The following is a 13715-nucleotide window of genomic DNA, read 5'->3' as shown; positions in this document are numbered from 1 at the left end:
CAGGTAGGGCATTCAGGGCTATGCCTCTGAAGCAGGCCTCCCTTGCCATCCGGTCCCCTGTGAAGTTGTCCAGTCTCCCCACTGCCGGTTGGAGCAGTGGTGTATCGATCTATATTCCCAAATGTTCTCAGAACAGGCAGAGCCCAGAACACAGTACAGATTGAAAAACAAACCAAAAATAACCAATCAACCAACTGACCAAACAAACAAACAAAAGCCCCCAAACCAACCAAATCCACAATAAACCCCAGAAGCACTTGGGGAGTAATGGGCTAGTGACTGGTTAGGCATGCCTCTAACCTCTGCATCTGTCTCTAGCCCCTTCCGCTGTACGGCCTCTGGCATAGCAGGCGATGCTGCAGAAATGCCTCTAGAGCCAGCTTGCTTAGTTCAAATTCAGGCTCTGTTGCGTCTCTAGTGATCTAATATGGCATATTAGCCACCGAAATGTATGGCTTACAACAATGCTGACATTTATTTTGCTCATGAATCTGCAGTTTGGACAGGGCTTACCAGGGAGCACTCATATCTTCTCTACCTAGTGCCATCTGGGTGATTTAAGGTTTAGGAGTGAATTACATGCCGGCTTCATTGCTTATGTCTGGCACTTGGCTTGGTGTCACACATGGCTCCTCTCCTCAAGTATATTTATGCCTTCTTTTTGTGTGCTAGTTTATGCTTTTGCCCAGCATTGTGGTTGGGTGAAGGGCAAGCAACCCAAGAAATCCATGAGGAAGATATCTTGCTTCCCTTACGCAACCTTGGAATCGATACAGCATGATTTTCAAGGTACAGAGTCACACACACATTCAGCTCTTGACCTTGAATGTATGACTTAGTCTCTTTGTGCCCCAGTTTACCCATCTGCCAAGTGAGGACACTGTGTAGAGCCCTTCCTAAAGGTGGGGTTTGTAGAGGAAAGAGGAGAAACTTGAATGGAAAAGACATTTTTTCTTTGTGTCTTTTTGTGCACACATGCATGTTCGTGTGTTTACAGGTGCACAAGACATGTGAGTGTACATGCAGCTATACATGTACATGTGTGCAGGGCAGAGGTCAACCTCACCTCTTGTTTTCTTCCTTGGGTGTCATCCATCTTTTTTTCCTATGAGAAAGGGCCTGGACTCATCAAGTAGGCTAGGTTGACTTGCCCCAGGGATCTGTCCCTACCTCAGCCCTGAGACTACAAGCACACATCATCATGTCTTTTGCTTTTGTTTTACCCAAAACATAGTCAGATTCTCATGCTTTCAAGGCAAGCACTTTACCCACTGAGCTACCTCTCCAGCTCTCTTCCTCCTCCTCCACTCCTCTCCCCCTTCTCTCCTCTTTCCTTCCCTTCTTCTCTTTCTACCCACCTTCTCCTCCTTGTCTTCCCTTCCTCCTTCTCCCTTTTCTCCCTCCTCCCTGTTTCCCTCTCTCCCCGTCCTCCTCTTTTGTGAGACAAGGTCTTATTTAAACCTGAGCTGGTCCCAAGCTCACTATGAAGCTGAAGATGACATTGAACTTCTGATCCTCTTCCTCTTACCTCTGGAGTGCCGAGACTGCAGGCGCACACCATCACACACAGCTTATGTGGCACTCAGATGCAAATCTAGGTCTTTGTGTGGGTCAGGCAAGGATTCTACCAACTGAGCTGGCCTGGAAAAGGCCTTTCCTGTCTTTGCTTGTTTTATCATTCCAAGGTAGCCTCATTCTCTCCTACGTGTTGCTGGTGATGACACTGTAGGGGCGGGGCTCTAGATATGCTCTGGGCCTGGGTGTGGGTTGAGCCCCAACAGCACCTTCATCTTTATGCAAGAAAATCAACTGAATGAATCATGCATGTGCTGTTTTTGAGCTGCAGCCTCCACCCCTGTTAGTGTCTGGGCGAGCCCCCTGGCTCTCCTTCTGTCTCAGCCACCTGCCTTGCCTGAGGTTCATATTCATCTGACAAAGAAATGGTCCTTCTGCCTAGCTTGCCTGTCCTGGCCCGGGGTGGCGATGCTTCTTGGCCAGGCATTCACAGGTACCCTGGGGAGAACCTTGAGATTTGTTTAAGTCCAGCAGTCCAGCCTGTTGACATCTCGCATTCAACACTATACTCGATTGGAGCCTAGTATATAAGAGCACTGTGTGTTGGAGTAGGTTCTGGTTTGAATTCTACCATTGCTCCCGAACAGCCCTGGACCTTAACTTTTTAACTTCAAGGCTCTAGTTGATAATTAGGCAAGTGCAAATATAGTTGTGATAAGGATTAAATGGGAAAAAGAAATTTGGGCTTTCCTGGTTCATCAGAAGCTCTCAAGAAATGATTTACATTGGCAGATGTGGTAGCACAAACCTCGATTCCACCACTCAGGAGGCTGAGGCAGGAGGATCCAAGGGCAGGCCAGCCTAGGCCGCATAACGAGATTCTGTTTCAAACGTGGAAGGAACTGGGTCTGGTTAGCATTTGGTGGAGCTGAGAATTGCAGGTTCACCATTAGCCTGGTCAACTTAACAAGGATCTGTCTCAAAAGAAAAAGTTCAGAAAGGAAGAATGAAGGAAAGAATGAACTAAATTTATTATTATTCTTCTCATATCTGAAAGGCCCAGGATGGGGAAGTGGAAGTGTTTTCTCCATGGCTACATTTAGTGTCAGACTGGGACCACTCTTTCTCTCACCTGGTGTCCTTGTTGCAACACTGAAGTTTCTCTCCATCCCTCTCTCCCTTTTGCCAGAGACAATATGGTGGCTGTCTTCCTAGAAAAGGAAACAAAGACATCCTGTGCACTCCTTGCACTACCAGAAATTGCACATAGAGGGCGCAAGTGTGTACCTTCTGTCTCATCCTGGTGAGCAGTGTAGCCAGATGCTACACAAGACTTGGGGATGGCTCAGCTGGATGGAGTGAGCAGATGGAAGGCAAAGACCTAGAGGTGTGATCTTTAGTGAGAAGCCCCTTCGGGGCAGTCCCTAGTGTCCAAGTCTACAGAGAGCCAATAGGGACATCATTGATGATGGAAATTCTCTACTGAATGTCACTCCAGAATTTCTTACTGGATCAGAATCATCTGGGGACAATTCCCTGACCCTAAGTCTGGATGGTAGACCAGATAGCCTTTTCTTTTTTTGAGCCATGGTATTGCTACATAGTCCAGTTTGGCTCAGCACTTATTATACACTCCAAGCTGGCTTTAAACTCAAACTCGCTATCCTCCTGCCTCAGCTTTTGTAGTAGCTGGTATCGTAGATATGGGACACCACGCCTGACAATGGGAAGGAATTTGAGCAGTACATTAATTGACAAATCTCCAGGACTGTGGCAGGCACGGCTTTGAAGGCTTGCAAACCTGTTGAAGGCCAGTTAAGAACCTTGCCTAAGGCCACGTTACTGACGAGCTGCAGGGCTGGGGTTTGAACCCAGGCTCCTAAAGTGCAATTAGTCCTCATACTTAGAACCTTTGAGATGTGACTGACAGATGGATGGGCTGGTGCTGGGTGTTGGACCCCAAGGCTTTCTGAATGCTGTGCACACTTTCTATCATAGAACTACAACTCCACCTCGCACAGCCAAAAACCCATTTCCTAACCATGGGCTTGCCTCTTTAGGCTTCCTTTAAAGAGTATTTACTGCTTTTTTTTCCAGTTATAAAAATAAGGCCTCCTCGTTGTAAGGAAGCCTAGGAAAGTACAGGGAGGAAACACTCCTACCCCATAATCCTCCCTCCAAAGACTCTGCTCTAGAGTATGATTGGATTGTACTCACTTTAATCCACCCTGAAGCTGACCTTGGCTTTGCCCACCACTGCGAGTGCTGGTCCTGGTGCACTGTGCTGGCTCATGTGTACCCTGTTGCCAGGAGGTGTTTACCCCCTCCCCACCAGGTTGGAGACTCCCGTTGTTTCCAGCACCTCATGGGCAGTGATGGAGACCTGGAAAGAACAACTGGGCATCCACCTCTGAGCATGCCCCTTGGGGCGGGGGGGAATCTAAGAGAAAATGGAGCTGCTAGGACAAAGGGCATGCATATTTTGAAGAAAAAAAACTCTTGCCACCGAAGCATGATATACCTCCATAGCACTGCACCCAGTTTAAGCCTACATATGGATGAGTTCCTACCAATTCAACATACACTTATAAAACCAGCATCCAGATACCAAACCAGGATACTGATGGGTGCTTTGCAAGCTCTCTCTCTCTCTCTCTCTCTCTCTCTCTCTCTCTCTTTCTCTCCCCATTTCTCTTTCTTTTTGAAACTGATTCTTACTATGTAGTTCTGGCTGACTACGTAACTATCCTAGACTGGTCTCAAACTCACAGAGATTCTCCTGTCTCAGCCTCCTGAGTGTTGGGATTAAAGGCATGTGTGTGATGTGATGGGCACCTGGAAAGAGTGACCACACCCAGTATTTTCCTGTTTTTTTTTGTTTTTTTTTGTTTTTTCTTTTTTTTTCAGAGCTGGGGACCGAACCCAGGGCCTTGCGCTTGCTAGGCAAGCGCTCTACCACTGAGCTAAATCCCCAACCCCTATCTTCCTTTTTTTGATTTGATTTGTTGTCCAGGTTGGCCCTTGAACTCCTGGTTCAAGTAATCCTCCTGACTCAGCCTCTCTAGCAGCTGGGATTGCAGGTCTCTGGCACCACACTGTGCTTGGCAGGTACAGTTTTTTTTTTTTTTTAAAGATTTGTATTCAAAATGTCAAATTTCTTCTAGAAAAGCCGTGTTCTGGGATCCTTTATATCTCCTTATCTAAGAAGACCAGATGGCAGTGCCACCTGGAGTGAGGTGTGAGGGATCCGGCCACCTCCTCTTTGTGAAGACAGACTCCTTTGGAAAGCTTGGAACCAGCACCAGGGTCAGTGGTGGTTTGAACTCCAAACCTTGAGTTCAAGAGGCTCGGAAAAAATTACCCTATTCATAATGACAGCTTCTTCTTCCTTCTCTTCATCTTCCTGTGATCCTAGCAGTCAGGAGAGGGAGGCAGGAGGATTGCTGTCAATTCCAGGCCAGTCTGGGCTACAGTGAGAGACCCTGCCTCAAAAAACAGAGCAAGAGCCAGACAGATGGCTCAGTAGATAAAGCACCTGCCATGGAAGCTTCCGGAGTTCCCGCCCTTAGAACCCGAGTGGAAGCTGGGCAGGGATGGTGGCTGCCTATCACTCCAGCACTTGGGAGACGGAGACACGAGATCTTTAGGGCAAGCTGACAAGCTAGGGAATAAAGTGGAAACTGATCAAGGAAGACACTGCCCCTCCCCGACACCCATAAACATACAAGCATGTGTATACATACTTTCTAATCACACACACACACACACACACACACACACACACACACACACACACCCTATCTAACGTTTTTCTTAAAAACTGTGCTAATGGTTTAAGCAACATTAGCAACATAACAGCACAGGGGACTGTGGTAAGTCTGCACCCTCTAGAGTCTAGACTGAGGAGGGCCACGTATTCCATTCCCATTCTTTTAAGTGATCACTCTTGGGTCACTGATTACTCTTCTTTCCAGAAATTGTGTAGGGAGCTATAAGAATCTGCATACTTAGTTGGATGTGGTGATGTACACTTTTAATCCCAGCCATCAGGAGGCAGAGGCAGTGGGATTGATCTTTGTGAGTTTGAGGCCAGCCTGGTCTACAAACAGCTGGAGATGTTATACAAAGAAACCCTATCTCAAAAAATTTTTTTCTGCATATTTATTTAAACTGGTGGGATCCCATTATAGTGAGTTTTTTTGTAACTTTATGTAGTTATTTTGTGATACAGTCTCATGTAGCCGAGGCAGGCCCTAACCTCACTATGTAGACAAGGATGTCCACGAAGGTCTGATTCCCCTGCCTCCACCCCGTAAGTTCTGTGACTATAGGCATGCACTTAATTACTGTTATTATTCTATTTTTATTTTTGAGACAGTGTCTCACTCTGTAGCTTGGCTAGCCTTGTACTCACAGCTGTCCTCCTGTCTTAGCCTTCCAAACAACGGAATTACAGGTCTAGCTTTACAGTCTCACTATGTAGCTCAGGTTGGCCTTAAAATCAAGATCCTACTGCTTCTGGTTTATGCACCTAGAACCCAGGGCCTGGTGGATGACAGGAAGTGCTCTGCTGACAAACCACAGCCCCAGCCTCTAAAGTGATGCCTTTTTTTTTTTTTTTGGTTCTTTTTTTCGGAGCTGGGGACCGAACCCAGGGCCTTGTGCTTCCTAGGTAAGCGCTCTACCACTGAGCTAAATCCCCAGCCCCGTGATGCCTTTTTTTATTAGCTCGTTTTAAAAGTAATTATTATCCGATTGGCAAAAGTGTTGCCTTATTGTTACTTTGAAATGTTTGTGATAGAATCTCTCACTTCTGTAGCCCACAGCCATTCACTAGGGCGACTCCCTTGGCAGGCCAGCCATCCTGAACAGATAGGAAGGAATTATGCAATCAAAGTGTGTATGAATTTTGCTCTTGTAGCCCTGTTTTCACAAGTGACCTTTTGCTGCTGTCTCTGTCATCATCTTGCTTTTCTGAACTTGTGCAATGGGACATGCAGCCCTGGCCCTGAGAAAGGCACACCGGGAAATGACCTACATTCCCCTAGAGGTCTGTGTCTTTCTCTGTCTCTGTCCTTGTCTCATCTGGCCTGGGAAGGAAGTAGAGGGCAGTTTGATGAGGGTGAACGGATGCCTCAGAAGAAGAAACAACTTGCTTACAGTGGAAGAGGGAAATGAGATATGAGCTGCCCCGCTCAGCCTGCTGCCATCTCATGACATGGGTCAGGGCAGAATGGTTGGTCCATTCAGTACTTCTTCTTTAGGGGCCTCTGTTTCCGGGACCTTTCTGTGACTGCCCCATCTCTGTGCCCTGGGGAGGAGCTTGTCTCATTGTTCAGTCCTCATTTTAAAAGATCAATAGTTACAAGGTCTGAGCTGCCCAAGCAGATGAAACTACACTGCCCCTTCCTGTCCTGGAGACCCGGGGGACACAGTGGAGGGAGGGCCTGCTGCTGACAGGTATCTGGGTTGTCCTCTAGTCTCAGCCAGCTCTCCAGTTCCATCTATGCTAAAGCCCAGGGGTGAGTGAGTTACTTGGAACTCTGCCCAAAGCTGGGGCTCTGACAAGAATTGTCTCTTAGGATGGTCCCCCAGGAATGCCTATGAGTTCCACCAGGGATGCTGGATCTTGTGACATGTGACTCAAAGTAGACCCGTGTGTGTGTGTGTGTGTGTGTGTGTGTGTGTGTGTGTGTGTGTGTGTGTGCGCACGCGCCTGCCTTCTAGGGAGGGATGGAGCCCGTTTGGGCAGGAACTAGGAGGGTTTAGTACTTGTTCTCTCCCATATCATTGCTGTTCCACCACGAGCCATACATTGCTTTCCAGACCTTGGTCTTTTCTTCTGTACAATGGGTGCTGCATAAATTCTGCATTCCAGTCTCTTTCTCAGTGGCTGGTATTTGGCAGAACCAAGCTAGGTGGTTAGATCAGTGCTGGCTGGCTTATAGTGATCTCCCGGAAATGGATGCTACTTTGGCTCTGGTTCACACTCATCCGTGGAGGTATGGGAGGGTGCTGGGCTGTGGTGGGTGAGTGGGTGGGGCAGGCAGGCTGGGCAGGCTGGCATAGTGCTTCCCTTTTTGCTTGGCTCACAGTCTTTCCCAGAGAGTTGGGTGGTTTCCTTTTGCCCACCCCACAGAAGAGGAACAAAAAGGGCAGAAGAAGTGGGGGCAGGAAGCTGAAAGGGACTGAGGCAGGGGGCGGAGTCATGATAGGTGGCAATTATAATGGTTCCCATAGCCAGGGGGTGGAGTCATGATAGGTGGGAAATATAATGGTTCCCATAGCCAGGGCGTGGAGTCACAATAGGTGGAATTATAATGGTTCCCATAGCCTGTGCCAAGCACTTTTGTTCATTTGTAACATTGTGAGGTTGGCAGCACCCTTCCTGTATGACAGAGAAGATAACTGAGACCAGAGAGGTTAAATGACTTGGCTGAGGTCACCTATCTCAGAGTTTAGGAGCCGAGGGCTCATCAGGGGCTCGCTCAGATGGCTCCAGAAAGGCTCTCATCTGCCTTCAGAGCTCGGGTACTGGAATGGACTCAGTCGCACAGGAGCTTCCCTCTGTCTAGGTTTTTACCATGGGGCTGAAGGGACTTTAGGTTCTTCTGGCCTCTCCAGCATCCCTGGATCCAGATGTCCCTGAGGAACGTAGAATGCTCCATGTCTCCTCCTTACCAATGCCCCAGGCTGCTGTTGTTTCTTGGAAGAATGGCTGAGCCCTACCAGTGCTCTTTGTGACTCTTAGGAGTTGGAGACTCAGGAGACAGAGATTAGCTTGGCCTCCGGCCTGAAATCCACCCCATCGCTGCCCTAATACTATGCAGCTGTGTGGGCCTGGGCCTGTGTCCTACTTGGCTCTGGAACACTTGGTACAGGTGACCTCAAACTTTCATGTCTCCTTGGACCTGGAGGCCTGTTATCAGAGAAACTGTCAACTGTCTTTTCCCCCTGCATAGGTGCGATGGGCAGTGTTCACACATGGTGCGTGTGGGCGGTGGGGTGTGCCCACGTCTGGTGCAACTGTCACACCACCTCTTTCTTTAACATATACATGAAAAACATACTGATGCATGCTTCGGAAACAGCCTCACCTTCAGCTCCTGCTAGGTGATGAGAACAGAGAAGTTTGCACAAGGTATTCTGTTCTAAGTAGACTCATGCGATATCTACCTCACCCTGGAGCTTTTGTACCCTGCGAGGTTGCTTGGCAGCCTGCTGGAAGTCTCAGACTTGGCTAAGGAAGCAGGCAGAGCTGATGGATGGGCTGTTTGTTGTCTTGCTCATTAAAGCCTTTTCTTAGGACTTTCCCAGCGGTGAGACAGAGGAGGAAAGAGAAGAGGAGAGGAGAAGAACGATCCAGTTCATACTGGGTCATTGGCTTCTGACCTAGCTGGATAGGAACTCAGACAGTGCTCTTAAAACTTGATTCCTGCGTTGGGGAGAGGACTCAGTAGGCAAAGGGCTTGCCTTGCAAGCTTGAGGACTTGAGTTCAATCTCTGGCACCAGTGATGGGCTTGTGTAAAAAGCCAGGCATGATGGTGTGCACTTATATTCCCTATGGAGACAGGGACGGGGAATAGCCGGGGCATGCTGGCCAGCAAGCTTAGCATAAATGGGCCATTGAGAGACCCTGCTTCAAAGGAGGATGACAGCATTTCCGAGGATGATACCTAAGAGCACCCTCTGGCCTCCACATGCACATGCCCACTCACTTGTGTGCTCACCAGTGCGAGCATGCATGCGAGCACGACACGCACGCATGCACGTGCACGTACACACACACACACACACACGCGCGCACACGGAATTAAAGAATAAACTTGATCTCTTTCTGTCTGTTTTCTATACCATCTTCCTGCAGGTGGGCTTCTGTCTCCTATATTCTTAGCCCCAGTCTTCTGTCCTGTACATGATGTCCTGGACATGATGCAGAGAGAGGTGGAGGCATCTGTGGGTTGGGTCTTAGAGTCTACTTAGGTATCTGAGCCTGCTTCTGGGGCCAATAGAGTAGATGCTGGGCTGGTCAGGCCCAGACTGGAGTCACCCCAGATTGCGGGACTCATTGAGTACATGTATTTTTCTCTCTGACAGAGGTTAAAGGAAAACAGGGCAGGTGCGGCCGCAGGGTGTCCTTGATACCTGTTGGGAATCTCTTGGTGTGAGGTGGGTACAGGGATGAAACAGCAGGAGTAAGTGCCCAGGAGGAAGCCAACAAGGTCTGAACTCACCCGGGCTAAACCTTCCTTTCTGGGCTACAAGAGAGCATGAGGGATAGCTTGGACCAAAGGTATTCAGGATTCTGCTGGGAGCCACCATGGTCTTTGGAGAGGTCAGAGGTCACTGGAGGCAACTAGAGCAGCTTCATGTCCTTCTTCATTGTTTGCTACCTAGGGCCACCCAACCTGTTGTCTCTGTAGAGTCTGTGATCAAAGGGCTGTTACCAGAGAGCATCAGTGCGTCAGCACTGGTGCGGGTGACTGTGAGGGTGAGCCCGTGTTTCCCGATGGAAAGATGAATTTGCTTGTCCTCTCCACTTCTGCCTACAGGAATCCAGGAAGTATTCCCAGCTTTGTCTAGATCCTTAAGAGGCCAAGAAGTATAGTTCAGAGTCCGTGTGTGTCCGTGTGTGTGTGTGTGTGTGTGTGTGTGTGTGTGTGTGTGTGTACTGAGCACTGGGGACAGCAAGCTCTCTGTTCCAGGCATCTGAGAGTTGTTGTGAAGGCTCATTTGAGACGTTCAGATAGGTCTCCTTTCCCAGCCAAGGGTATGGGAATCCTTGGGTCTCCTTTGGTTTCCAGGAAGCTGGGGCCATGTGGCCATGCCAAATGGGGTTGTGGTGCAATCTGCTGGTTGAGCCCCTTCCGGAGCTGTGGGTTCCTCTGGGTGTGGGGAAGCTGCCCCTTTTGACCTCCCTGCCTGCTGTGGTGCCTCCTGGAGTGCAGAACACACCTCTAGGCCATGGAGCCTCACCCACAGGAAGCTCAACTTGGGGGACAGGCAAAAAGGGAGGTGCCCTGCCTGGCGCCCCACCCTGTGGCTGCCGCCCTGAAGCTTCTCAGCTCTTTCTCTAACAAGCCCCAGGAACTTACTTCTCTGGGACCCAGGGCTCTACAGCTCTACGGCTGCGACCATGTTTGGCAGGAAGCGCAGCGTCTCCTTTGGGGGCTTTGGATGGTGGGTGACGGCAGAGATGAGGGTAGACTTGGAGAAGGGATCTCACTGGGCAGCTGGGAGAAGGGCTCAGGTTGTGCCTGAGACCTGAGCCTGTGGGAGCACGTCCAGATGCCAGGTAGACTTGGAGGATCCTGAGGGGGCCATCGGAGGCCAAGCTCTGCCTCACTGTCAGAAGCAAGGTCTGCAAGAGATCCAAAAGGTCAGGGTGGCTGGAAGTGTGGGTGTGAGTGAGTAACTGCACTTGAATGCCTGTGCCTGTGCTAGTGTGTGCTGCTGTATGTGTGTGCATATCTGTGGTTATTCATGTGTATATGTGTGCAAATGAGATGTGACTGTAATCTATCTGACTGTGTGTGCTATGTGCCTGCTGGACAGACATGCCTTTGAGTGTGACCACACATGTTCTCTGTTTCAGAGCAAGTACCTACCTTGCTCCCCTGGTGTCCTGTATCCATGCTCGCTCCTACCAGGTTGTCAGGAGTCCATGACAGAATGCCTGTGGGCTGCCTCTTCTCTACATGGGCCGTGAGAGGAGGGGCCGGCCTGTCTTCAAGTTTGCCATTCTCGCTGACCCACTTTTGCTCCATTCAGCCCTGCATCCAGCCTTTTGATCTTAGGCACTTTTTTTTTTTTTTTTTTTTTTTTTTTTTTGTGCCTCTAAACTGTCTGTTTTCCCAGATGCTGAAGGTAGGGTCTGAAGTCAAAGACCTGTCTCACCTTACTGGCTCGATGCAGCTCAGTTGGGAGTGCAGCTGAATGGCTTTCCTTATCAGTCTCCCCTTCTGGGTCCAGGGCATTGTCACAATGAGGGTGTCTGGGGTCCTGGCTGGAATGATGGTTGGCATTGGTGGGGCTCGCAGGAAGGCTGGGGAGACACAGAAGGGTTAGGAGGGTACAGCTCTGTCTCTCTGGTCACTGATTGTCTGCTGGCTTGCCTTTCTTTTTCCCCTCTTTGAGAACACTTTGCCATCCATTCTCTTACAGGAAGAGATTCTGGTCACTCTGCCTGGCGAATGGGACAGTGACGATAAGAGGATGCTAGGGTGGCAGGTGGTGTCTGCTCACAGGTCATCCCCAGTGCTGGGGTAGGGACTATTGTCCTGATGGAGGGTCTGGGTTTGATTCACACAGTCTGCTTCCTGCTCTGGGAGGGGCGTGTGAGGTTGGTCTGGGACCACTGCAGGCCTGGACTTAGGTAACGGGATCTTGTTCTCCCAGACCCTCCTGTGAAGTGTGGCTCATGCAGACGGCCTGGCTTCAGAGAGCTTGCTTTGCAAGGCTTCTGTCTTAGTCTGTGTTTTAATTTATTCAGTGTGAGTGAGTGTGAGTGTGTGCGCGCATGTGTGTGTGTATGTGTGCCTGTGCACATGGACACATGGGCTTGTGTGTGTGCAGGCACATGTGTGTGAGTGAACATATATGTAGAGATCAAAAGACACCTTCAGGTGTCATTCCTTACTTTGTTTATTTGTTTAAAGTTTTCAGTCTATTTAGTCCTCTCCCTAGAGATGTGCATGACCATGGCAGATTGAGTCACCCCAGAATCTCTGGTCCTTTAGCTATTGTCCACGCTCCCTTTGTCTGGGACACCAGCTCTGGCCTTTGCAGTCTCCCTGACTTTCCTCTTGCACAGTCTCTTGTTTTCTTGAGCTCTTCCCACCCCCCCTCGTCTTGCAAGTCTCTGTCTGGGCTCACTTTTTTTTTTTTTTTGGCATAATCCAGGGAATCAAGAATCCTGCCTAAGTCAGTTGTCTCACCATCACCCAAACGGGTTCTGAATCCAAATACAAGAAGACATCTGGTGCGATCTTGTACATCTCGGCTATTTTCCCCTGGATTTCTGTCTTAGGTACTGCTGCCTTCCTAGAGTGAAGGGCAGCCTCTGAAGTAGATGGTTGGCCATGGTTTCCTGTTCTGGTTAGGTCTTGTGTCATTCACGATGATGGGGCTCTTCAAGCAGACAAGCAGGAAAGAGCTCATTTATTTATTTATCTTTGTTTGAGACAGACTCTCTTTAATCGGTCATCATTGATTAGCCTAGGCTGGCCAGATAGAGAGCCCAGGAGCTCCCCCTTCTCTGCCTCTCCAGCACTGGGTTAATAATAGTGTGTGCTCCCACTCTGGGCTTTTTTTTTTAAATGTGTGTTCCAGGGCTCCAGCTCAGATATTAAACTTGCAAAGCAGGCACTTTAATGACAACTCTCTTCCCAGTCACTAGTGTTTTGATTTTTTTTGTCCAGCCCCTACAAGTAGCAATTCTGTGTATCAGATTGCTCCAGAGCTCCCAAGCAAAACCAGTGGATGGTTTAAACCTGGCCAGGTGAGGCAGGAGACACAAGTGTGTCACCTACAGCTGCCTCAGAGGCAAAGACAGCAGTGGGGGAGTGACCTAGTATGTCCAGGGGACTCTGTATGTTAGCCATATTGTCCATTAAACTGGGGTTCTAGGGTGACAGGCTCAAATGTTTCTCACTCACCATGGGAGAAAGGACCCCGGTATGTCAAACATATGCTCAGTAGATGCTATTGGGATAACAGGGGTGTTTCCATGCAATGATGAGTTGAGACCCATTAAGTCTGGAGTGACATAAAGGACTTTTCATAGAGTTAGGTTAGGAAAGTGGGCTGGACTGCAGTGTAGCAATCATCTGATCACAGCTTCCAGCCAGGAGAGGAAGCAGCTGGTTGAGGCTGTGGAATCCTGGATCCCCAATCCTCCCAGACAGAGAGGTTGGTCTTAGATGGAGTTTCAAAGGCTCCATTTGTTGTCAAGGGAGAGGGCCAGTGCCATCAGTGCGGTCATGGTCAAGTGAGTAGAGTGATTCAGGGGACAGAGGAACTGGGGACCAGCCCCCACCTCACAGCCTTGCCCAAACTACAAGCTCCCAGGGCCACTCTCTAGCACAGAAACCCTGGTGGACAGGCTGCTGCGTGGGAGAGATGGGGGCACAGGGACCAGCAAGGTCTGCTGTGGTGGGGATGCCTGTCTGTCCAGGCAGAGATTGGGAGGGCACACAGG

General features: G+C 49.4%; 1 protein-coding gene across 5 annotated transcripts in view; it reads left to right on the top strand.

Moving 5' to 3' along the window:
- The window catches only part of Rap1gap2 (RAP1 GTPase activating protein 2), a 217117-nt gene that overhangs the window by 23845 nt on the left and 179557 nt on the right, over positions 1–13715 (top strand). Inside the window, exon 1 of one of the 5 annotated variants that reach the window (XM_087571968.1) lies at positions 10515–10696. In XM_087571968.1, coding sequence (XP_087428094.1) covers positions 10653–10696 — 44 coding nt within the window. In that variant the 5' untranslated portion in view covers positions 10515–10652. 5 annotated transcript variants of the gene reach the window in all.

Source organism: Rattus norvegicus, chromosome 10 (genome assembly GCF_021556685.1).
Source record: "Rattus norvegicus strain SHRSP/BbbUtx chromosome 10, alternate assembly SHRSP_T2T, whole genome shotgun sequence".
NCBI lineage: Eukaryota > Metazoa > Chordata > Mammalia > Rodentia > Muridae > Rattus > Rattus norvegicus.
Note: the sequence above shows the minus strand (reverse complement) of the source record. Positions and strands in the feature narration are given on the sequence as shown.